General features: G+C 35.5%; 3 protein-coding genes across 5 annotated transcripts; 2 read left to right on the top strand and 1 right to left on the bottom strand.

Annotated features, from left to right (window-relative positions):
* Positions 1 to 1,735: 1,735 nt before the first annotated feature.
* LOC128030768 (gamma-aminobutyric acid receptor-associated protein-like 1) lies at positions 1,736 to 5,665 on the top strand. Its single transcript, XM_052618711.1, has 5 exons — positions 1,736 to 1,937; positions 3,490 to 3,579; positions 3,941 to 4,019; positions 4,293 to 4,411; positions 5,172 to 5,665. The coding sequence occupies exons 2-5, from the start codon at positions 3,490 to 3,492 to the stop codon at positions 5,235 to 5,237; spliced, it is 354 nt and encodes a 117-aa protein (XP_052474671.1). The 5' UTR covers positions 1,736 to 1,937; the 3' UTR covers positions 5,238 to 5,665.
* Positions 5,666 to 6,273: 608 nt separating this feature from the next.
* LOC128030766 (CD209 antigen-like protein D) lies at positions 6,274 to 15,114 on the top strand. Of its 2 annotated transcripts, XM_052618708.1 has the most exons (7): positions 6,274 to 6,473; positions 6,673 to 6,774; positions 11,958 to 12,068; positions 13,016 to 13,138; positions 13,236 to 13,387; positions 13,486 to 13,586; positions 13,963 to 15,114. In XM_052618708.1, exons 1-7 carry the CDS (start codon positions 6,380 to 6,382, stop codon positions 14,084 to 14,086), a joined length of 807 nt encoding a protein of 268 aa, XP_052474668.1. In that variant the 5' UTR covers positions 6,274 to 6,379; the 3' UTR covers positions 14,087 to 15,114. The 2 variants fall into 2 exon arrangements, with proteins under 2 accessions (XP_052474668.1, XP_052474669.1); XM_052618709.1 differs by lacking the exons at positions 6,274 to 6,473; positions 6,673 to 6,774 and adding an exon at positions 11,655 to 11,873.
* Positions 14,818 to 24,293, bottom strand: LOC128030765 (transient receptor potential cation channel subfamily V member 5-like). 2 transcript variants are annotated; one of them, XM_052618707.1, is made up of 17 exons: positions 23,965 to 24,293; positions 22,791 to 22,951; positions 21,319 to 21,416; positions 21,106 to 21,228; positions 20,874 to 21,014; positions 20,637 to 20,735; positions 20,439 to 20,554; positions 20,129 to 20,275; positions 19,846 to 19,925; positions 19,122 to 19,257; positions 18,949 to 19,035; positions 18,776 to 18,852; positions 15,863 to 16,028; positions 15,704 to 15,770; positions 15,356 to 15,624; positions 15,170 to 15,276; positions 14,818 to 15,073 (listed from the first exon to the last, which is right to left on the bottom strand). In XM_052618707.1, the coding sequence occupies exons 1-17, from the start codon at positions 24,019 to 24,021 to the stop codon at positions 14,818 to 14,820; spliced, it is 2,187 nt and encodes a 728-aa protein (XP_052474667.1). In that variant the 5' UTR covers positions 24,022 to 24,293. The 2 variants fall into 2 exon arrangements, with proteins under 2 accessions (XP_052474667.1, XP_052474666.1); XM_052618706.1 differs by having other exon boundaries at positions 20,379 to 20,554; positions 23,965 to 24,291.
* Positions 24,294 to 25,355: the final 1,062 nt, after the last annotated feature.

Here is a 25,355-nt window from a genome sequence, read left to right on the forward strand (position 1 = left end):
CAAGGTAGGCCTATACGGATGATTGACTACAGGACGACCACTGGCACGGCACCAACATACCTAAACTCACAAGTTCAATCTTATGTGCCCTCCAGAAGTTTGCACTCTGCAAGTGAATGAAGCCTTGTAGTGCCATCCCAAAGAAGTTCAAAATCACTCTCACGACCTCATGGCACTTGTATACTGTTGTTGTTCTCTTGTTGATTTGATTGCTTCTATTGTTCTCATTTGTAAGTCGCTTTGGATAAAAGCGTCTGTTAAATGATTAATTGTAGATGTAAATGTAAAGAAGAAAAAAGAAGCACAAATGTTAAATTAAATGTTACATCCTGGTAGAATGACCTCCCCAACTCAATCCGAACAGCCTTAGCAGTCCTTAGCCGTATTCAAGAATCGGCATAAAAAAACATTTCTTCCATCTTTATTTGACCCTCTAACTTTAGCACTCACTGTTCTAATTCTATTCTTAAAACAAACCTAACTGCCTTTCTAATCTTTTTTTTATTCTATTTCATTTTCATTTTATTACACAATTGTGTTTAGCAAAGGATACATGCTGCCTTCAAAATTGATCAGATGTATATACATACATATCTATGGCCCGAACCACTTCTGATACCTTTTGCTGAAGCATGCCACAAGAGGAGGAAAAATAGGCCTTTCTAGACATCATAAAAACAATCCAGATTAAATTGACATTGAGATTCAATTCTGATCAATCTGAAACATTTCTAAATAATATAAATATATGTTTTTTATATTCAGCCCTAAAATGCATTATAAGTACAATATACAACACAATAAATACAGATTAAAAAAGGTCATTGCAAAAACAAGTTTCATCGTTCACACAATAATATAGTGACAATAAATAAAAACAATATAAAATACAAAAATATACATGAACACAATCATAATTATAATTATAATGATAAATTTTCCCCTCAAAACATTTATAATACTAACTTGAGAATCAATGTGTAGCAATGATTCGTTGCACCTTCATGCATCACCCTGGATGTCCTGTGTGCATCTCTTTCTGGGTCAGCCACTGCTGTCACTGGATAATAAAGCCACTTAGCAGTAGCCTGTGTTGTCTACAACTGTATACTTCTTTTCTACTTACATTTTCTTTTTCTCTATATTTTATTACTATATTGTTACTTATTATGTATTTTCTATTCTCTTTATTATTGCTGATTTTATTACTTTATGTCTGCACTATGTTTGTACTTTCTGTATTGAAGCTCCTGGCACCAAGACAAACTCCTTGTGTATGTAAACACTCTTGGAAATAAGTTCTTTCCGATTCTAAATAATTGTTTTACTCCACTTTTGTCACTTTACTGTTGCGGGGTTTAGCTGTTTCTTAGATTTGTTTGTTTATGTGTTTACCGAAAGTACATGCAGGACGTTCATAAGGAAAGGCACTACGTCCACAAAACTTACACGTACTGTCTCTGTCCTGGGTTGCTTCCAAAAGTACATGCTGGTTTAGCCAAGATAAGGACACGTCAGGCACGTACCACAGAGACACTGCAGCGCTCTCTTCATTGGCCTAATTTTCCTTTATTTTGATTGGTTCCACTGACCTAGAGGACACTAGAGTGACAGCACACTCTAGCCAATCGAAGCACTGTGAAAACATTTAAATCCCGCCTTCTCTCTCTCCTAAATGGCTACACGACAAGTCAGTCTATTTTTATGAGTTTTATTGATCAGGCCCCAAAATAAGGCGGTACATTATTTGTTGTTGTTGTTTGTGGGAGAAGTGTGGACCAGTCGACAGCTTCAACATAGAAGGCAACTTTAAATATATAAAGTGATTGAATTTTGGAGATCGACATCCTTACTGCGCTGATTCGGTCATCTGATATTCGTCCAAGTGGGGAAGACGGACGTTCTATTTCACTGAATCTTTCAGCACCCCATCCAAGGTATGTTTGGTGTTTACCACAACCAGTAAACCCTGTTCGCGACTGTTTGTGAGGTTAGTTTCATGCTGGAAACTAATGTGAATTTGTAGTGAATGTGAGGTTCAAACACCAGCCTCGCGGTTACCCTCACTATTTCACTTTTGTTCCATGATCGAGGATTTTGCGGAATTGCAGCTCGTACCATACGCCATCAGCATTTGTTATTGGCGCAGCTATCTTACTTTATCTTTTACTTTCTGACGACAGCAAATTATGTATGTTTAGTATTAAATTTATGGAAATTGTGCAGTGTGTGTCGGACAGTGCTGTGGAGGACATGTTTTCGCATTGCAGCACTCCTTGTTGCAACTTTTCTTTGCAACATCACCATGAATCGCAAGACCGTTGGCTTCGCGACTGTTTCTGATACAGATAACAAATAAAAATACTTGCATAATACTACGCTACTGAATATTTGCTCTATTCATATACTATTGTATTTGCACCAATATTTGCTTGGAAAATGGCACAAAAAAAAAATGTACATACACTAATGCATGTTTGTGAGGAATATAGCGCAACCGCAGTGGTCTTCTGCTCAGTAAAACCTATTTAGAGCACAGAAGAAAAAAACAACAACATCTACAGGCCAGTCATTTTTGGCCCACGTGATCTACGTTACACAGAATGTAGAATTTCTGGCATGGTTTGCACACTCAGCTGTTTCAATGTCAAAGTAACTGGGAGTAAATGCAAAAAAAAAGTCATATGACACATTTCATTTGTGTTCTAATGGGATGTCTGTTCATGTCTGTATTATGTAATGTTTCTCTGCAGGGCATAATAGACTTTAGTGAATGGTTGGGGGAACGTAAACAAACCATACGGGCATTGCAGCTGGTCTAGTTCCACTTTAATAAAACACATTGTCCAGCATTTTCCACAGCCTTTGTTAAAATGGCATTAAAAATCCATAAAGTTGTGCAGGATGAACTAATGTGACATTTCTATCTTTATAATTATTATTAAAAATCGTTCATATTTATTATGAAATTGATTATTTTAGCTATTGTATTTTTACAGGCCTGTAGAAAATGTACACGTGGTATGAATTTTAACATTTGGCACAAGTGTATGTCAACAACATACAGTATTCCTGTAGCTCAAGTCAGTTGGTAGATCATGGTGTTATCAAGCGCAAGGTTGTGGGTTCGATTCCCCGGGAACACTTTGGATAAAAGCGTCTGCTAAAGGCATAAATGTAATTTTAATTTAATTTTTTAACAAGATCTGGACTGAGGGCAAAGTAGAGGAAGAGCCCATGGTGGGATGGAAGAAGGCCCAGAGAGTTTAATGGGAAAATGATTTGTTATCTCTAAAATCTACTGACTGACTGATTTTGAGAATAAATGTTTTTTTAACAATAATTTGCATATATCATTGTAAGTGTTTTTTCCGCCTGTGTTTTGAATGATAACGAAGGAAGATGATTTTATGTATCAGATGAGGAAGCCTTTTTGTTTATCATGTTTTAATGTTTTTGTTATTGTTCATGTGTGTGTTTGGCCCTCAGATGTCTAGCCAGTATCAGCGCAGTGTTCCGCTGGAGGTCAGGAGAGCAGAAGGGGAGAGAGTCCGCACCAAACATCCGGATAAAATCCCGGTCAGTCGCACGGTTGGAAACTAAAATAACAAACAATAATACGTTTCTGTTACATTGCTAAGATGTTGTGATTATTTACTCAACCTCTTGTCAGTTCAAATGGTTCTTCTGCGAAACGGAAAAGAAGATATTTTGATGAATGTTGGTAACCAAACTGCTTTGGTGACCATTCAGTTCTGTTGTATGGACAACTTTATTTTGAGGCATTTCTTGAAATATCTTTTTTCGATGTTTCACAGAAGAAAGAATGTCAAACAGGTCTGGAATGACATGAGAGCGAGAAAATAATGACAGAATTGTAATCTTCAGAATTTTCAGCTAATAATATATTGGGTGTTTATTTGTTTGTTTGTCTCCTTAGATCATTGTGGAGAGAGCTGCAAGGTCACGAGCTCCTGAGCTTGACAAAAAGAAATACCTCGTTCCTTCAGACCTCACAGGTGACAACTCTTATTGCATACAGTAAATGCTCCCCAACAGGATATTATTGATGAAGAATAACATCTATAAATGTATAGAGGAAATCAAGTCATCTCATGATTGTTCATAAGCATTGCGTAATTTTATGCCGGGATATTAAGCCCTTTTTTTTTTTTTTTTTAGTCTATCTAACCTTAAACTTCCCTATTTTTTCTTCTTTAAAAAAAAGAAATGAAACTGTTAAGTTTTGATCTGACTGAGTTTCTCTCCTCACCCTCCTCGTCTTCTTCCAGTCGGTCAGCTCTGCTTCCTGATCAGACAGCGGGTGTCTATGAGACCAGAAGAAGCCCTCTTCTTTTTCGTAAATAATTCCCTCCCTCCATCCAGTTCCCCCCTCTCTACAGTGTATGAGGTAACTCAAGCATCCTTCCTCTACATTACTGCTGAGTAAGATACTGGACTTTTCTTGCATAGGGTGTTCAAAAACCAACTTTGTTTCTAAAATGCTAAATTCTGTAAGTAATATGATTAATACATTTAATTAATTAATTAAATTATATATATATATATATGAAGAGTTCAGATGCAAAAACCTCTAAATGCCATCTGAAATTTGCATCTAAAATTAGGATTTTTTTCAGGCTCCTATATTTATGTTCAGTTATTTCACTTTAATAGCCTGGAAAAGGACCTGCACATTGCCATTGAAGTAAAATGACTCAACCTAAGCATAGGAGCTTGATAAAAATCCTAATTTTAGATGAAAATTTCAGATGGCATTTAGAGGTTTTTGCATCTGAACTCTTCATATATATATATATATATATATATATATATATATATATATATATATATATATATATATATATATATATATATATATATATATATAATTATTATTAATTTTTATTTATTTATTTTTGTTGGATTTTATAAGTAGCTTTCATGTTTAAAACATCTTTAATTAGAATTTTTATAACAAGTCTTGACTGTCCCTTTTGATCAACTGAATGTCTTAAAAAAAAAAAAAAAAAAAAAAAAAAAAAGAAAGTATTTCTTAAAAAAAAACGTATATATACCACAATCTTTTGAACAGTTTATATGCAGTTTTTATAAAAATAATACTAATAAATAGTTTGATCTAAATTGATCATCTCTGTCTGTGATTTTAGGAACACCATGAGGAAGATCTGTTCCTGTACATGACATACAGCAATGAGAGTGTTTACGGTGCCTGAGATAGAGGACGAACGGACTGCAGGGAAGAGAGAGAGAAAGATGATGCATTATTTTACCACTATTATCCCATAAGCAATTCATGGTACCTTCAGGGGGCATTGTTCATAATGGGGACTAAAGTGTGCTGTTTGTATTTGTCAGTATTCATGGGAACTACAATGCGATTCATTAAACAGATTGATGCCAGTAAAGCATTGGGACTTGAGAATTGAGAGACACTAAAGAGAAAAGAAGAAAATGCAAGACCCAAAACACCAAAAGAGATCAATTTCAAAATCGATAGAAGAGTAAGCAAAGTATTTATTTCATCTTTCTCTCCCAGGACCGAGTCATATGTATTTAATGCAAATAGGTTTTTGTTCTTGTTTTTCTATTTTGTAAAGTATTATCAATACATTTGTGCATATAATAAAAATCTTTTAAAACATTTGAGCTTTTTTGTGTTGAAGTTTGTGCATAATGTTTACAGTATTTGTTTTAGTGCAAATGAGGTTCAGTTCAATGTTATTTATAATACTGCTATTATTTATATTATTCAGCAATTTTTAATAATACTAATTCATCACTTAACCATATAGACCGGGGATCTTGGAGGGCCACTGTCCTACAGAGTTTAGCTCCAACCCTGATTAAACACACCTGAACTGGCTAATCAAGGTCTTACTAGGCATGCTAGAAACTTCCAGGAAGGTGCGTTGAGACAAGTTGGAGCTGAACTCTGCAGGACATTGGCCCCCAGGACCGAGTTTGGAGACCCCTGATAAAGGACACCAGCAACTCATAGAAACCGTGTTCGATATGTATTGAATTTTCTTTTCCTTTAGGATAAGACATGACTAGTGTTTTGAGTAATTCTGACATTATGAAAAAGTGAGAAGTGAAGGATATCGTGGCAACTTGCCGGACTATAATGAGGAAGTTGCGGGAAAAGAACCAATCATGTGTGATGCTCAGAATTATCCTGGGGTGAGAAAATTAGCATCAGGTCAGCATATTTACTTGTGGGATGCTTTTCAGTTACTCATTTATTCTCCAGACAGTTGGGAATAGGAAATTAAATCAGTTTTGCTAAAGAGTTGCACCTACTGGGACCTCTGATAAGTTAGACAGGAAAACGAAACGGAATAAGCAGACAGACAAAATGGAAAGCAAAAAAGGGGTAGAAGTGGAGTTGGAGGAGATTGCAACGATTGAGGAGGATAAGGAGAAAGAAAATCAGGAGAAGGAGACAAAAGGTAAAATGTTAAATAAAATCTTTATAAGCAATAAACAAGTTATTAAGTGTTGAAATTTAAAAACTGGAGTCTCTTCCCTTTGTGAGAGGCTGCTTTATGATTCAATCACTATATTTACATATCAGTCTTGCATCTCTCTTGTTTTCTTTCCATGTCTAATTCTTCTTTTCAACTGGATTTCCTCCAACTGACTTTGCAGAAGAGGCTGTAGATGAAGGGAATTTTTACTCTACTCTCACCAGTCCGTCAGAGCATAAATATGGCATGCCCTCTTCAATTCGCTCTTATACAGTAAATAAAGGTAGCACACTTTTTATACACATCAAAACTTTGTTTATTATTATCACTGCACATTTCAGACCAATAAATTGCTAGAATCAAAGAAATGCCCATATAATGACTTTTTAAAATCTTAGGAGTTTGCTTTATGGCAAATTTAAATTACAAAATAAACTTGGGAGTATTCACATAATGTATATAAATAATGCTACACTCTTAAAAATAAAGGTTTCAAAAGGGTGTTTCATGACAGGATAAACATTTTGGTTTCCCAAAGAATCTATCAATAAACAGATCTTGAAAGAATTTTTTTTTAGTTTGATGAACATTTTAATAATCTAAAGAACCCTATAAACTATTAAAAAACCTTTTGCATTGGAAAGATATATATATATATATATATATATATATATATATATATATATATATATATATATATATATATATATATATATATATATATATATATATATATACACGTGTATATAATATTTTATATTATATATTATTTTTTACATGCATTTATGTGCACATTCATTATGTGCTATAATATCCATCTGTGTCTGGTCTAAAACAGGACAAGTGAAAATGGCCAGAAAGAGGAACAAAAACAGATGGCGAAAAAACAACTAATGCAGTGGTCAGAGAAATAGAGCAAAGTATCAAACAAAACAAAAATTCTGATCTCAAAATGAAAAGATGTGTTAAATGTCTACAATGTAAAATAAATAAATAAATAATAATCTGGTTAACTCTACATTGAAATAGAGGTTATCAGAACCAAAATATGTTATTATAATAAAGTTGCACTCTTGCACACAAGTGGCATTTAGGTTATAGTAGAACATAACAATGTATTAGAACAAAACAATGTCAAATGAAACATAAATAAATGTTAAGATTAATTTTAGGACTTTATTTAGGGATTAAAAATGTTTGCAAGCCCCAAAAGAAACTTTGTGTTCACTCAAAAAACCTTTGCTTTCCTTCACAAAACCTTTGCGTTCCCTTTTAAAAAATTTGCATTTGCTTGCAAAACTTTTGAATTCTTGGCAAAGTATTGCTAAGTACTGTATTTTGGAGAACACAAAACATTTATGATAGAACGCAAAAGCATGTATAATTTTGTTTGGGGGGGATAATTATATCATTATAATTATATTATTATATCACCATGTCCCTTTAGGTGTTCCATATATTGCCAAGTTAAATACCCATTTTTTTATAGCAGCATTCTTTACCTTTAAAAGGACATTGTGAGCGGTTTGGTTAGGCTTTGGTAGTGCTTAGCTTAATATTAATACTCTTTAATAGCAACGTCTCTATTCATTATAGTTAACCCAGTGGTTTCTCACTTGAAACATCTGTTATTATGGCCCGCATAAATTATAGAGTGGTCTGTAATTTGACAAAGTCTTTATATGACCATAAAGTTTGATGTAAAATGCATATCTGGGACACAGCTGCATATTTTGATCTCTCGAGGACAGCGGGTATCTTGTTTTGTCCAGAGAGCACTTCAAGGTTTCAGGAGAGCTCGCGAGGATTATGGCAAGCCGTTTTAACATTTAATCTATATACCACACTTATATCTAATTTAACGTTACTAGTAATAATTTTTTTTAGATACCAGTATATTTTCCCTTAAGTACTAGTACTTTTTCATTAACTACTAGTGTTTATTCTTCTAGTAACACTTTCTATGAAGTTCGTATTTATAATACATTATAAGGGTATTCTTAAGGTATTAAAATGAATGCATAATGCATTATATATATATATATATATATATATATATATATATATATATATATATATATATATATATATATATATAAAGTATAATATATCAACTCATGAATAATCATCATGAATAATCATAACAACAATTATAATACATCATAATACTTACGTATTTGCGGTTATAAGTTTAAGAGAATTATTATTTATAACACACAATTAACACCATATTAAATCTGGAGTTAATGCTAATTTATTGATGTGAGCTTAATACTCCCAACTGAAAAAATTGCAATGTTTTTATGGTTACATTTTATTTTGATGGTCCCCTTAATCAATCAAATATAAGCAACTTTGCAACTACATGCCAACTAACTCTCATTAGAGTATTAGTATGCTCAAGAATGGTAGAATCTAGTATGGTAGAATAAGTTGACACTTGCAAAGAAACGTATAGTCAGTTTATCTGTTGTTGGTTGACCATCAAAATAAAGATGAGTAAAAAAGCAGATCTGACTGGTAAGATTTGTTACTACAGTAGTCATAATTACAAAAGCGAGAGCAGCGTATAACTGAGCGTGTATCTCAGCATATATCTGAGCATACATTGTTGTGCTAGAGCAAAGGAAATCTGTGCACGAGTGGAGAGATTTGCACTCGCGCATTGTATTAATGTGCTTTTGCACTGCAATAATGCGACAATTGTCCATAAAACAACGGCATATGTCTAAATTAAGATCTGCTCCCATTTCGCCGTATTGCATTTTAGCCGTTTTTACAGTGTTGCGCATTTGAACTAAATCACACACAAATCTGTTGAGTTTAGGAATGCAATGACAAAAGAAGCGTTCAGATGAGTCCTCGATAAAACTCATGTTTTGTTGAGCATGTGTGCGTTTGTTTACTGAATTAGACTCTTGCAAATTCCCTCATCATAAACAACAAAGCACAGATGTATAAGTGAGATTCATTTCACAGTTTATACAGTGATTGACGATAGTTTTTTTAGAGAGTGCTTAAACTCGTGATTGATCAATGTTAGTGATAATATATAGCCTATAGCCTATAATTTATTCTATTTGAATAACTGTGGAAAGGAAACATATAATCATACATTTTTCAGTCCCATTAAAAAAAAATACCCTACATGACACCCATGTCTGGTTCTTGCCTAAAAAGATGGATTTATGATGTTTAATACATTTGGCTGTTTTTAGCCTTACTCTTGAGTTGGTTCACCCACCGCCTATGCATTCAGTGTCTGTAGCCCAAGTGCTACATGCAAAAAAAAAAAAAAAAAGTTAATTTACAGCCCTGGAATGATTTTTATTGTTTTTAATGGAGGAAAAATAGGGAAATAACAGATAATAAAACTGGAGTCTTATCTCCATCCTGCCACCAGACATCACTCAATGACCAACTCATTAGGCTACTTACGAATTTACAGTGTTTACAAAACTGACAAAAATAGGTTTTCTATGTGGTTTCCTCAAAAAAGAACATCCATCTCCTTGTTTCAGTGTCCTGTATAATCTCTCTCCTATATGTTGCTGGCTAATTAAAATTAAGCATACTATTAGCCTACTGGCCAGAAACACTAAATATAAAAGTTCCAGTATCTATTAAGTTCAGGATATCTCTGGTCTGAAAAGTTAATAGTAACTAAAAATTATTACTAATTAAATTTTGTTCTTAACAAGAGGAGCATAATTAAATACTTGTCACAAAAATAAGTACTAGTATCTAATAAATAAGACATTGTAAGTACCAGTAACTTAACAAAAGACACAAGTACCAAGACAAGAATAAGCACTAGTACTTAAATGAGTAAAGGCGGGTGTACACGGTGCGAATTCGGATTGTTGGAAGATCGTATGTCCACGCACAAGGCACTAGTGAGTTTATCTGAAAATCGTATGGATGAGATGATATACGACACGATTTTACAACCTGCGAATTCCAGAAGCAATCGCACAATAAGTTGATAGACACGTTCGACTTGAAGCACCGCTGCATGCACAGAAGGTATGACATTAAAGTACCCCGAGAGCGCTAAGAGAGCACACATATCCAATGCATTCAAATCGCTCTCGCAGTACTTTGATGTCATACAGGTGATCATTCTGTGCAGCGCTGCTTCAAGTCGAACACGCCTAATATAACTGCTCTCCCTCTCTCATAACTGCATATAAATTATTGATACGAGCCGCGACTTACCTACGCTTACATGTTATTTTTCAGCAATAGGAAACTGGGACGTTTGGTCACCCTGTGTATGTGTGTGTTCTTGTATATGGTTTATAAATATCTAAAATAGGTATTAAAATGTAAACATGGTTTGTGAGGACAATTCCTGTGCCTTTGTAAACCAAATGTCTTTAAAAAATACTATACAGTGTTTAATAGAAATTTTAAACATGCATTTTCTGTGATGGATAGAGGTAGTGTATGGGGATATACAGTATAGAATATCGATACGTCTTTGGAGAGTCCCTGTAAACTACATATGTTTGTGTGAGAGAGAGAGCGAGAGAGAGAGAGAGAGAGAGAGAGAGAACTAAAAAGCATGGTGCATGTTGCTAAAAACATCATACAGCGCACGCTGTTCCTGTCAGACTTCAGCGAGTTTATCTTCCTTGTCAATAGTCCACATTCGCCGTGGCACTGCTGTCTTCGTGTTTCTTCTTCTGTGGTTTTCATAGTTCGTGATTGGTCAACTTCAGATAAATCAACAAATCGGCTCGTTCAACCGCACACACGTCACAAATTCAAACCGATAGCTCACAAACTTTTTAGACATGTTTAAAAATGATCGGGAGGTCGCAAATGACATGACCCGCGACCATACGAGAATACGCGATTTCCACATGATTGAAAGAAAATCGCATATGCGAACTCGTACGACAGCAAAAATCGCACCGTGTACGCCCGCCTTACGTACTACTTAATGGAAAAGAAACTGGTATCTTAATAAATAAGTATTAGTACCATGAAAAAAAGATACTAGCACGGTTTAAAGATTCAAGTCTCAAGTCTCAATAAATAAAATAAACGAGACTTGTTTCAAGATTCAGTATTAAATCGGCTTTCCATACGAGCACAACAGTGTTAAGTTACGTAGCGTCGTCATCAGACTGCAGGGGCGAACGTCTTCAAAGGCCCCTGCGCGCGGTCAAACCCCCCCCTGTAGAGTGTTTCTGAGCCGAGTTGCGGTCAAGTGCGCACTAGTTGAAAAAAAAAACCCCGCTGATTATTCCCTGGCCTTCGTCGAACTGAGCCACAAACGGCTTTGTATTAGCAGAAACATGTACGTAAAACTGTGCAATTTCGGCAAGTACACAAACGGCAAGTCTGAACCGAAACAGCTGAAGCCGGATTCAGGTGATGAATGTTGCGACTGCACATCTGTTGACTTCCGTCATTTGATGGTCCATATAACGACGCATGTATGATGTTTTTCTCCAGATCCATCGCTAGATATCCACCGGAAAATCCGTGTTTACCGCATCGTTTCGCTGGTTCTCTTTGTCATCTGCGTCCTTTTGCTGATTGTGGTCCTTCTTCTGTTTATGAAGTGTAAGTATGGCCATCTTTTATATGTAACGTTACAGCGTTCATTTAACACTTTTATTGTGTTAGACTTGGGGCCATTTTATTTTTATTTTTCAAAAATACGCTATAAATAGCCTACCACATCGTTTTTGATATTGAAAACAGGCTTTGTGTCTAATTGATCTAAACAAGAAAAATATAAGCTTACGTAATTTCCAATAATAATATTAATGATAAATGAAATAACTATTAAGACATGGTTCACATTACCTTTACAGTGTTTGACATGGGCTACTGAAGAACCACTTAAGACCTTTCAGTATGTTATGCAGCTTTATTTTTTTTTATTTTATTTGTAAACTCGAATAAAATTTGAACTATTTTACATTTAAAATACCATCTTGGGTTCTGCAATTTCTGCAAACCATCATGCTATTTTCTCCATTCACATAAACTGTTTTAAATTCATAAACATCTTCATAAACAACCAGAGTAGTATCCCAGAGTTAATTAAAACTTTGAGAACAGATAAAAACACAATTTTCTTTAAAGTGGTCTTTAGACCATAATCAAGAACGATTATGATTTTTTTATGGTTTTCAAGGATCACAAGTGGGGTGCAGTTTTAGGAACAATCATTGGGTTAAAATTAGTATGAAAAACAATATACCGGTAGTTCATCATCAGGAAAATTTAAACAAAAAAAAAATTATCCAAAATGAGAGAAATATTCTGAAAACCTTTTGCATTAACTTGTTGTTTCGAGGTCTCCATGTTACTCTACCATGTGATAATGTTTATCTGATGTTCAGCCAACATTCCTTGGGCGTGTTGCTCTGAGGCTGAGACTACTTTATTATGGCTCCACAGTACTAAAATAACTCTAGTAACTATGGTATTTTGGTGGAAATGGTGATTGCCATGGCAGTTGGTTTTATAGAGGTAATATTGTTACAATGTGTTCTGAACAGTGACTGGGACGCAGCCATGTCAGAGGGTAGAGGAGATTGAAAGGTCTCCACCGGAACAGGAATGTAGCTTGAAGAAATGCCATGAGGTTTATCAGCTGCCTCGTGAGTTTGTGAACAACAGAGGTACGGTTTTATGTATTTTTTTCCGCCCGTATGAAACAATTTTTTCCCCCTTCACTTCAGTGTTTCCTTGTTTCCCCCCACAAATGTCTGTGTGCAGAGCGTCTGTGCAGTGATTGTGGCAAGGGCTGGCTGAGGTTTGAGAATACGTGTTACTTCCTGTCTCAAAACCGTTTCACCTGGCAGCAAAGCAGGAAGGAATGCCAGAGGGTGGGAGGAGATCTTGCTGTCATCACTAATGAACGTGTACAGGTCAGTAAACAGTAAATATACAGTGAAATTAAAACTAACAGAACTGATTAGCATATTAGTGTATTCATATGTTTTTTGGCAATATCTCATCTCTACAGATGTATCTGAGTAGGAAAGGGAGTTTGCACTACTGGATTGGGCTGAATCATTTGGAGACAAATGAATGGACATGGATTAACAACACTGCATTGACAGTGAGGTGGGAAAATAATTATGGTTCAAATGGGATCAGTTGTTTTTTTGAAGTGCCTCCTAGTGCCTTAAATTACTTTTTATTTTTTTGACAAATAAAAATTTATATATTTTTTCTCCCTCTGATTCTAGACTAAACAAAATAAGTCAATCATTTTGAAAAAGAAAACTGAATATTTCAAAATGTGAAAATCATTGGAAATGTTTGCCTAGTTTTTTTTTTTTTTTTTACCAGCAGATATTCACATAAAATAGGAAATAAACTAAGGGAGGCACTTGCCAAAAAAAAACAAACAAAAAAAAAACTTTTTTTTGTTAAATGAAAACATTAATTTAAATGTGGTTTATTCCTGACTGACTGTGGTTCTTATGCACGCACATAGATATTGGGGAGACCAATCCTTTCCTGGAGAGTGTGGCATCCTGGCTGGAAATGAACCACCTGAACGGAGCTGGCGCCCATCTGCCTGCAGCTTATACTTACAGTACATCTGTCAGAAGATGTAGATGTCCGAACAATATATATATATATATATATATATATATATATGGATATAATAACTCAACAAATACTCAATATAATCATCTTTTCTCTAAAGATTGTAGTCAGAAATAGGGACCTTTGGGCGATCAACACAGTGTAAAGCTTTTTATTGTACAACGTGCATTATGCAGCATTATAGAAGCAGTATAAAACACTTTTAAAAATGGTTCCGTTAATTTGTATTACAATTGCACTTATTTTCTAACTCTACTGATCATTTACACAGTTTATTTGCACTATCTAATGTTCACATGATGTACTGAACTGCACATACTTTCTCTTTAAAATGTCTCTTTTTGTATTGCTTAATTAAACATACACTGTTGTATTTAACAATATTGATGGTGCACAGTTCAGCTTTATACATTTGATCCTGGACCGCAAAACCAGTTTAAAATTATCGATTTTTCTTTTATGCCAAAAATCATTAGGATATTGAGTAAAGATCATGTTCCATGAAGATATTTTCCTACCGTAAACACATCAAAGCTTAATTTTTGATTAGTAATACGCATTGTAAAGAATTTCATTTGGACAACTTCAAAGACGATATTCTCAAAATTTAGACTTTTTTTGCACCATCAGATTCCAGATTTTCAAATAGCTGTATCTCGTCCAAAATATTGTCAGATCCTATTAAACCATACATTAATATTAAGCGTATTTACTCAGAAATAAGAATCTTGAGCCATTTTTAGACATAACTAATATCTGGGCAATCCCCATTTTCTTCCTTTTCACATTCTATACTCTGCCGAATGAGCTGCCAGCATTTTATTGGTCTCCTCTGGATCTTAGGCCTGTTTTCCACAATAAAATTGGTCTGCTGTGGATCGTTTCCAGGGTCACTCTTGCCTGCTTCCTCCTCCTTATCTGGTTCTCCTTTCTTTGAGAATGCATCAATGTAGCGTTTCATCTTTTGAACCAATGGGTCATTGCGACCCTCCACTCTGGAATCATGAGATATTGTAAATAAATTAGACTAATTAAACTGAGAGTGTTTTGTGATGCTTTTGCATTGGAATTGTGATTCAAGGCATCCTTACCGAAGGTACCAGCGTTTTCCAAGGCCAAACGCCAGACCACAAATGCCCAGTCTTGGCCACAGGCGCAGTGGTAACTTCCGTTCAAGCATCAGATTAGTGGCCACCACCTATGATCAGAGAAACTGATGTTTACCCAGCATGCTTTTAGAACAATTAGTGTGGGGTTGTACTAGCTACACTACCAACCTGAGTCCTCCAGAGTTCATCGCGTTCCTGGGTGACCCTCCACTGTGTGTCGCTCATCATGGCGATCAGGAGGTTGAACAGGAGGATGTAAGAGGTCACACTGAAGTAGATGTGGATAGTGTGCACGACTGGATGGGTGTACAATGTATTGTCCACTTGCAAATCTATCAGTCCAATGCTCATCTCAAACTGAGTGAAGAGGGTGATGGGGAATGAGCGGTATGACGGTAAAGCTGAAGGATCTTGAGTTATGTAATAGACCCACAAGGCTGAGGAAGAAGACATTATTAACATTACAGATTTGCATATGATATGAGTATCTTTTGATTCAACAGTACTTGAACTAACCAGAAGAGGAACCAATAAGGAAGATAAGGGACAACCACATGAACTTTGTCATATCTCCAAATATTGTCTGCAAAAGAAGATCCACACATGTACATTATAAAGCTATACTGGGTCTACAAACTGACAAGTATGAGCAGCTGCCCCAGCTAAACCCTCCACCTTCTGAATCACAATGACATAAGGTCCCAGCATCTCAAAACCTCTAGCGAAGTACATAACATTAGACCAGCCAAGAATCAAGGCCCAAGACATTGGCACAAGCTCTTCTGCAATTCCAGTGGTCCGCAGCACACACAAAATCACAACCAGTATCGCGTAGCCGATTCTGCCACAGAAATACAAGGAAATGAGGTGTGAGTTAATGCATGCAGGCAAATGGTTTTCATTCAATATAATAATGCAGATTTCATACAGATTTTCCACCTATAGAGTGGTGCAGGTATGATGTCAGGACTGGCAAGACTAATTCGCTGCTGGTTCCTTTTTAGTTTTCCTGTTGACTCGGACAGTGTCTCATCATAGCTGGGGGTGTGTTGTGGGGTAAAACAATCCTTTCCCCCGACTGGAAAAGCATTGCGTTTACACTGTGTGGCCTACACAGAATCACTTCTGCCGCTCGCCAGAGCAAGATATGTAGACAAACGGACTGTCACAGTTAAGGTAGTGCTTACAGATAAACCATGGTTTGGCTACACTAACCATAGTATAACCATCTTTAACCATTTGTTTGGCAGTATATAAAAGTATATTTGGTTGTGTGTAAATGGGTTTTTTAATTGATTGTAAGTACAGAACGCCACACAGCAACTTTTCTGCATTTTAGCAAGCCAAATCAATTGTAATCATTACCAAGAGTAAAGATCAAGTGCCTAACAAGGTCTCTGTGCATTCATTCGAATAGTTTATATATTTATTAATAACATGTTTTCAGACATAAACATAACTGCTTTAAAATACATGTTTTCATTATGTGTGTTGGGGTTATGCTGTAGAACATAATGTCAAAGTATCGTCAAGTTATGTTTACCACAAGCTTGCCAGTTCTGACGTTATACCTGCACCACTCTTTATGACTGTCCAATTGTGAGCAACCCCCTTCCTATAATATAAAGGCAACTACATATTTCATATGTGTAAAAGAAAAAAAATGTTTTCAACATTGATAATAATAAAAAATGTTTAAGGAGCACCAAATCAGCATATTAGAATGATTCCTGAAAAATTATGTAACAGTGAAGACTGAATAACTGCAATCACAAATAATTTGCAATCACAGAAATAAATGAGGCTACATTTCAAAATGTCAAAACAGTGAAAATAGAAATAGTGATTTTAACTGTAAATATATATACACAAACCTGATTCCAAAAAAGTTGGGTCACTGTATAAATTCTGAGTAAAAAAGGAATGGAATAATTTTCAAATCTCATAAATTTACATTGTATTCACAATAGAATATCGAAAACATATAAAATGTTGAAAGTGAGATATTTTGAAATGTCATGCCAAATATTGGCTCATTTTGGATTTCATGAGAGCTACACATTCCAAAAAAAGTTGGGACAGGTAGCAATAAGAGGCTGGAAAAGTTAAATGTACATATAAGGAACAGTTGGAGGACCAATTTGCAACTTATTAGGTCAATTAGCAACATGATTGGGTATAAAAAAAAGCCTCTCAGAGTGGCAGTGTCTATCAGAAGTCAAGATGGGCAGAGGATCACCAATTCCCCCAATGCTGCAGTGAAAAACAGTGGAGCAATATCAGAACGGAGTTTCTCAGAGAAAAATTGTTTGAGTTTGACGTTATCATCATCTACAGTGCATAATATCATCCAAACATTCAGAGAATCTGGAACAATCTCTGTGCGTAAGGGTCAAGGCAGGAAAGCCATACTGGATGCCAGTGATCTTCGAGCTCTTAGACGGAACTGCATCACATACAGGAATGCTACTGTAATGGAAATCACAACATGGGATCAGGAATACTTCCAGAAAACATTGTCAGTAAACACAATCCACCGTACCATTTGCCGGCTAAAACTGTATAGGTCAAAAAAAGAAGCCAAATCTAAACATTATCCAAAAGTGCAGTGTTTTCTCTGGGCCAAGGCTCATTTAAAATGGACTGTGGCAAAGTGGAAAACTGTTCTGTGGTCAGACGAATCGAAATTTGAAGTTCTTTTTGGAAAACTGGGATGCCATGTCATCCGGACTAAAGAGGACAAGAGTTCAGAAGCCTGCATCTCTGAAGGTATGGGGTTGGATGAGTGTGTGTGGCACGGGCAGTTTACACATCTGGAAAGGCACCATCAATGCTGAAAGGTAAATCCAAGTTCTAGAACAACATATGCTCCCATCCAGATGTCGTCTCTTTCTGGGAAGACTTTGCATTTTCCAACATGACAATGCCAGATCACATACTGCATCAATTACAACATCATGGCTGTGTAGAAAATGGAACTGGGTACTGAAATTGCCTGCCAGCAGTCCAGATCTTTCACTCATAGAAAACATTTGGGGCATCATAAAGAGGAAGATGCAACAAAGAAGACATAAGAAAGTTGAGCAACTAGGAGCCTATTAGACAAGAATTGGCCAACATTCCTATTTCTAAACTTGAGCAACTTGTCTCCTCAGTCCCCAGACATTTGCAGACTGTTATAAAAAGAAGAGGGGATGTGGTAAAAGAGGCCTTGTCCCAACTTTTTTGTTGATGTGTTGATGCCATGAAAGTTAAAATCAACTTATTTTTCCCTTTATTATACATTTTCTCGGTTTAAACATTTGATATGTCATCTATCATTGCATTTTGTTTTTATTCACAATTTGAATAGGGTTTGTGTATATATATATATATATATATATATATATATATATTTGTATATACAGTGTTGGGGAAAGTTACTTTAAAAACGAATGGATTATTAATGGATTATGTTTCTCCCTAAATAATTTATGATGTTATTATTATTATTATTTTTTATCTGTACAGTAGAACACAGGAGAAGAAGGTTCAACACTCTTCAGCAATAAAAAAAAAAAAAACAACAGAGAGAGAGAGAGCACTTACAAAGTGATGTGGAAGGGTCCTCCGAGGGCAGACTGGCCAAAATAGCGTTTAGCTCCCACTCTCAAAATACTGGGAATCTGAAAATTATTCATGATAAGTAGTGTTTTGGCATAATACCAGTAATATTTCACTAGTTATAACATGTTTCTAATGCAAGAAAAAGTTATGCTGACCTCTATCAGCAGAATAACGATGGCTCCTATGACACTGATAATTTCTCCTATTAATCGCAGGTGATCTTTATAGGTCCGATAGCTCTCCTAAACATACAAAATATATTACGTTCCTGCAGATATAAAAGTGCTTTGATATACAGATACATAAAATTGATTCATTAGTTTCATACCATAAAGCTTTTCTGCACTTTTATGGTCTGGTCGTTGTCTGCTTTGGTGTAATTGTCAGGAATGTCCTTCAGGGGGCGGTTTATACAACACAAAGTGAATATGCTAATATACAGCAGGTACACCAGCATCAATAACCTGAAAACAGATCAATAGAGCAACATCGTCAGTGTGGCTGGATTCCTAAACATCGATTCATAGCACATCACTGCTTTCAAAGTGAAATATGTTCTGATAAAATCAGAAAAATTTGGAATGTGGAAAATCTTGAAACTTTTGAACAAGAGTCAGGTGAAGCAAAACAGGTACGACGGGGCTGACATATCATAACGTTCCTTAAAACCTCCATATCATATTAACCTACATTTCAAACATAATAATATTAACTTTTTTTTCTATGACATTACATTTAGACCCTAGATTATTTATCTATTATATTTAAAAGATAAATATATAATACATTTTTCACCATAAATGTAATTTATTGACCTAAAAACAGACAAGCCAGTTGCCTTCGATTTTCTTTGTACTTTTTAAAAAGGAAATAAGAAATGTAGATATTTAATTCATGTTCACTTAATTGAAACTAATAAAAAATAGTCAATTAGGTCAGTGTATTTCTTTAATTTGACAGCTAAAACTATTTTTAGTTTATTAGTTAAATAAAAATACTTACTAACTAAATTAAATGCTGTTTTTTTTCTATCGTATGTGATAGTAAGGCACCTGAAGTAATGTTTCCCATACAGATTCCACTTCAGTCTGACAAGCTGTCGAACGGGAGTCAACTCAAGAATCCTTCTGGCCTGGGACAAGAGAGGATACACAAAGCCCTTTGTTAAGAGATGAACTAAGAACAGCCCAGCTACAGCGATTTGATTAAACCTGTTGATACGGATGAGTTCTTCCATCATTAATGTGCAGTGAACTGTTCGACTTGAATTTTTCAGGTTCTTCCTGTCAGGTCCTGTTTGATAAGCTGTATTGTGTCCTGCATACATTTACACACCTCTCTTTTCTGACTGCTGACAATGATCTCAAGCACTGAGAGGTCATCCTCCCTGGAGTCAACCTCAGTGAGGTCATAAAGGTAGGAGGACAATGGTCCCAGAGTCCACTGAATGACCCGCCTGTGGTTAGCCAAGTGCTGGAAGACCTGTGCAACACCACAAACACATCGAGCAGTGTTCTTTAAATGCTGTGAAATGTTACCATGCAATTCCGTTCTAGATAAAGATGCATGTTTTTGGAAGAGGTACCACGAGGTTGCCCTCCTTCGCAGCGAGTTTGAATGGTGTGAGGCCCCTGGAGTTAGGTACCATGTCTAGAGGGATAGCGGGGTCCGAATCTGCATCTTGTGTCATCAACATGTCGAAAATCTGACATGCAGTTGTTTTATTGGGCTGCAAAACCAACAGATGAAGGATGGTATTACCTGTTCATGAGAGAGAGAAAGAGTTACAACCACAGATGCAGACATAAATATCAGATCATGAGAAAAGTTTATTTCCACTTACCAAGGGAATCCTGGGCCCGAATATTAGCCCCAGCTTTTATCAGCATAGATATAATTTCTTCATTACCCACACAGCTCGCAAATGCCAGGATGTGTTCACCTATAGTCACAGTTTATTTATTTAAGAATTTTTGTAATAGTCATACAATAGAAATACTACATCTCTCCTAATGCTCCTCCACAACTAATAAAATAATCAGATTGAATAAAATGAATAGAATAGAAACATCCATCTCACCAAAGTACAGAAGTCCTCCTCTTCTTTTGCGGAAGTACATGCCTGTGACCCTGGGTACCACCACATCACCTCCTCTGCTTATCAACTCCCGGACTAAGTTAATATTCTGGTTAACAGCAGCAATGTGAAGGGCTGTTAAACCTGCCAGGCAGAGCACACATTCATGAGATCTACAAATACTTATTAAATTGCAATAAAGGTTTGAGGAAGTTTAAATTTTTTAAATGAAGACCATGGTAGAGTTCCGAGGTCATGGGCTCGTTGATAAGCTCTGGTGCTCCATCCATTAATGCCACAGCCGCTTGAAAATTATCATTCATCGCAGCAACATGCAGAGCCGTCTCTCCAAGTTCACCTAGAATTCCACATCGAATGTCAGCTCAACATTCGATTATGTGTTTGTCTTTCATAATGCAAGTAAATAATGGCAAAAAGTGTGGTTTACCTCTCTCAAAGATATTAGTTGATGAACAGTCAAGCAGTTTCTTTATACTAGCTGCATTATTCTCCTTAGTGGCGGAAAACAGGGGGATGTCATTTACTCTGTAGAACGTAAAGAGAAATGACTTTGACAATTTTCTTGGATGTGCCGATTTCCGATTTTATTCCGATTTGCGATATATTTGACAGCATATACAAACAAAAATCAACTTTTCTTCAACACAAAGTTTCATAAAAAAATAATAATAAACAAACAAGTAAAAAGTCGGTAATAAAATAAAAACAATTAAAAAAATTGCAAACAAAAGCACAAATTCATGCAATAGAATAAATAGAGCTATCCAACTAAAGGCCCGTTCACACCAATCACGATAACTATTAAGATAACGATAAAGATGTAGTTCTAAAAATCATTCTCAATATTAAAGAATAGCAGAGTCCACACCACAACTATAACGATAAAGGCACAGAGAAACGATATCGTTGGAATCACTTTCAGAACGATTTTTTTTTTCTGAAGAAAGATAAAAACATTGCCAACCAATTAGAATCGATCCTACTGTAATGAGCTCGAGAATTTAAAGCAGCAGACGCGTGTCCGCTTAGAATACACAGACAATATCATTCGCTGGTGTGGACGCTAATATGGTTATCTTTATAGTTATCTTTCTTGGTGTGAACGGGCCTTACGGTTTTCATGTTAAGTAAGTTTTTATTCCGGTAAGAAATACTGCAGAAATTAAAGTAATCAAATGTACATTTTTATCAAAGGTAATTTTTGTAGTCTTAATGCTTACCATGAAAGTTATAAAACATATTCAGTCAAGAGCAGAAAGTGATTTTTTTTCTTTGATTAACATGACAAGACAGCAGCAGGAATATTGGGCTGCGGCCCCTTTAAGAGTTTATCCATGGACTCAATATACTGTTAAACAACATAACTTCTCTTTCTCAACTATTTAAGAGGGAAACCTGAGGGAATGACTAAAATAATACACGATACAAAATACACTATATACACCTATACTAAATACACCATTTAACCGGAGCGAAGTAGAAGTGGTTGTCGGAGAGAAGAGAGCCAGAATGCGCGGCTGAACAAAACGGATCGGTTTGCAATCAGAAAAAGTGAGACCAGGTCATCCAGGCCGATCATGAGCAAAATTGACCGAATCTGATCCCTGGCCAATCGATTGAAGCCTCTCTATCTCTAAACTGTTTAATATTGAACTTAAATCACCCATTGACTTACATAACTAATATATTACACTGCAGAGCTGACACAGAAGCAGCTGTATACAATTTTAAACACAGCAAAGACTTACAAAATATGTTTGTTCATTTAGACAGAACCAAATCTAAAACCTAAACTTACAAGCACGATATTCTTTTACAGCCTTCAGAGCACGAGCGTTTCTTTGTTGAAATGAAAATGTAGTTTCTAATTTATTATATGGGTAATAGTTAGTTCTTTACTTTTTGTTCTGCATGAGGAAGGTCTCATCCAACATTTCGTTCCATCCTTTTCTATGTTGAAGGCGGTACTTTAGTTGGCTCCACCAATGGTTGATCTCCCCTGCAGCAGTTCTGGAGATGGCTGGAGACATGGTTTCTGGAGGAGTTTCAGACCAAAAAGACTGACAAGAAGAAATCAACACTGTCAGAATAAGTTCAACCACAGAAAAACGTGATTTTCAAACACATATTCTTAGCAATTTTTGAAAAATATTTAAATGGACATGCAGGTGTAGTTTCCCTCCTCATCAGCTTTCAACATTTTATATTATATATTTTAAAATCCGTAAACAGTTTATCTTAATAATTAAAAACGATCCTTTAAAAGTAAGTTCATTTTCAAATTATGACACAAATTTTGATGACCCGTTTTTGTACATTCTAAACTAACACTTAAATTTGTTTTGTTGATTTAACATAATGTATATATAATGAATAAAAATCTTTAATATTTTATGTTTAAAATTGGACTATTAAACAGCTTCTACCCTTCTTTTTTTGGACTAAAATAACATTAATTTAGGAATTTAACATATCAAGCACATTTTTAGATTAACATTCTTTTTCTTTTTCTTCCACACTTAATAAAATAAATAAAAATGCAGAAAAACAACAATTTACCCCACTATCACCTTTCATAACACAGCAATCAGTTACAATAACTATACTAAAGATGCCAGCATTCAAAGCAATATTCACCTACCTTACAAAAATCCTTAATGTCTTATTTCAGTGTTATTTTTAGTAACTGATGTACAGCATGTTTGTTTGACTGTCAGTGGACAATACTACAGTTAGCAGTCTGACATCAGTATTTATACTTATACTGAGTCTGGAAAGGAGGGTGGAGGACATCACACAGGTGGACAGTAGAAAAGGATCCATAGAGGTTTAGGTGACCAGTATGTGACCCATTATAGTTCGGGACAGATTGAGATTGAGACAGTTATGTTAAATACTTGAGTTAGCCTATATATCCTCAATTTTATGTTAATTACTAACTTTGAATCTTACTATTGGGTTTATTTTTTTTTAATGAATTGTTTTATTATTGTGTTTCAGTGATTTAGGCTACTTAAACACTATTTGGACAGAAGTGGACATATAAATGGCCTTTCTTCATTATGTAGCCTACCTCTATGGAGTTGCGAGATGTGTCCGTGGTCCATATTTTTCGGTCCTCGCCCATCATCTTTCACTGCGTGGACTACCTGAAACAAAACCGTGCCTGTCCACACAAAAACACTGTTTCAGATAAATGTACAGCACACCTGTCCCAAACCAGCTGACGGATACCAAGATGCTCTAAATGATTCAAAACAACGTCCCAACGTCCGATCAACGAGCGTTTGTTCTTCTCCACGGAGCACTAACGCAGGTCACAAAAAACTAAATAGTCTTTCTCTTTAGCTTCATTAGCCAGACTAACGTTACTTCTCGCAGTAATGTGGTCAAGGACTGGTCAGACAGATATCACCACACCAGGTTAAGGCATAAACCGGTTTTCAGGAATATTGCGCATAGCCTAGGCCTAATTGTTTTCACGTCTTTCAACGTAACAGGACAGACCACATGTTTTAACGCATTAAAATTCGCCTAATGATGTTTTACACGTCGTTCCAAGATGTTTAGTCTTCTTGTAGTAGCCTACACCAGCAAAACATCTCTTAACGAGTGAAACACATTTGGTTTAACGGAAAATCCGACACGACCGTCGACTATAGTTTCACTGACCGCTCTCAGAAATGTTTCGTTTGTTTTTCGGTAGGCCTAGTCTATATCTATTATTGTAGTCTAAATTAAAAAAAATATATATATTTTACACAAAGTTGTCCACATAAAATAAAGTTAACGTGTTAGCACAAGATTTATAGTGATTAACAAACAAATAAATTTATAAATGTTACTTTATTGTTTGCAACTTTCAGTTAGGTCTATTAAGCAGATGAGGAATTTTTGACTATAGTTTTCTATTGGTTAAAATTGTATTACCATGAATAAACACATTTTTACTAAGATTTTAAAACATTTTTAGAAAATTAATGCAGCTGCTCTGGTTGCTGGGATTAAGAGGACATCAAATGCAATAACATAGTGGCTGCATAAGGCATAATACATAGTGTTCAAACACCAGAGGCCTAAAAAAACAAAACAAGGCCTAATTGTATGTTTAGATCACAAAGAAGAATTAAGTGTTTTGGTTAACCAAGTAATCAGTGTGGTGGGGACATCAGTGAAACCTGATATATTTTTCTTATGGACACAGAATATATAGACCTAAATTTGCAAAAGTTTTACATTTAGCTAAATTTAACTGATGTAAAGCACTGGTCTGAAGTGAGTTTGGACCGTTTAAAAGACAAATGATGATTTTAGATGGTCAGGTACATGAGTCATATTGGTCAAAAGTGTTTTTAAATGGCTCAGAAACACAGGATGGGATACTATATATAGAATGCTTGTTAGACCACATGTTGTGAGAAATATGAGACCAACATTTTAAAATAATCAGCAGCTATTTACAGT

Source organism: Carassius gibelio, chromosome A16 (genome assembly GCF_023724105.1).
Source record: "Carassius gibelio isolate Cgi1373 ecotype wild population from Czech Republic chromosome A16, carGib1.2-hapl.c, whole genome shotgun sequence".
Lineage (NCBI taxonomy): Eukaryota > Metazoa > Chordata > Actinopteri > Cypriniformes > Cyprinidae > Carassius > Carassius gibelio.

Excerpts from the sequence above, each read along its gene's own strand:
- LOC128030768 (XM_052618711.1), top strand. The coding sequence starts at position 3,490 with ATGTCTAGCCAGTATCAGCGCAGTGTTCCGCTGGAGGTCAGGAGAGCA. Across the intron at positions 4,020-4,292 it reads CGTTCCTTCAGACCTCACAG|TCGGTCAGCTCTGCTTCCTG; the intron begins GTGACAACTCTT and ends GTCTTCTTCCAG. Across the intron at positions 4,412-5,171 it reads CCCTCTCTACAGTGTATGAG|GAACACCATGAGGAAGATCT; the intron begins GTAACTCAAGCA and ends CTGTGATTTTAG.
- LOC128030766 (XM_052618708.1), top strand. The coding sequence starts at position 6,380 with ATGGAAAGCAAAAAAGGGGTAGAAGTGGAGTTGGAGGAGATTGCAACG. Across the intron at positions 6,775-11,957 it reads CTCTTATACAGTAAATAAAG|ATCCATCGCTAGATATCCAC; the intron begins GTAGCACACTTT and ends GTTTTTCTCCAG. Across the intron at positions 13,587-13,962 it reads AACACTGCATTGACAGTGAG|ATATTGGGGAGACCAATCCT; the intron begins GTGGGAAAATAA and ends GCACGCACATAG.
- LOC128030765 (XM_052618706.1), bottom strand. The coding sequence starts at position 24,021 with ATGATGGGCGAGGACCGAAAAATATGGACCACGGACACATCTCGCAAC. Across the intron at positions 21,229-21,318 it reads AACTAATATCTTTGAGAGAG|GTGAACTTGGAGAGACGGCT; the intron begins GTAAACCACACT and ends GTGGAATTCTAG. Across the intron at positions 19,926-20,128 it reads TCAGCAGTCAGAAAAGAGAG|GCCAGAAGGATTCTTGAGTT; the intron begins GTGTGTAAATGT and ends CTCTTGTCCCAG.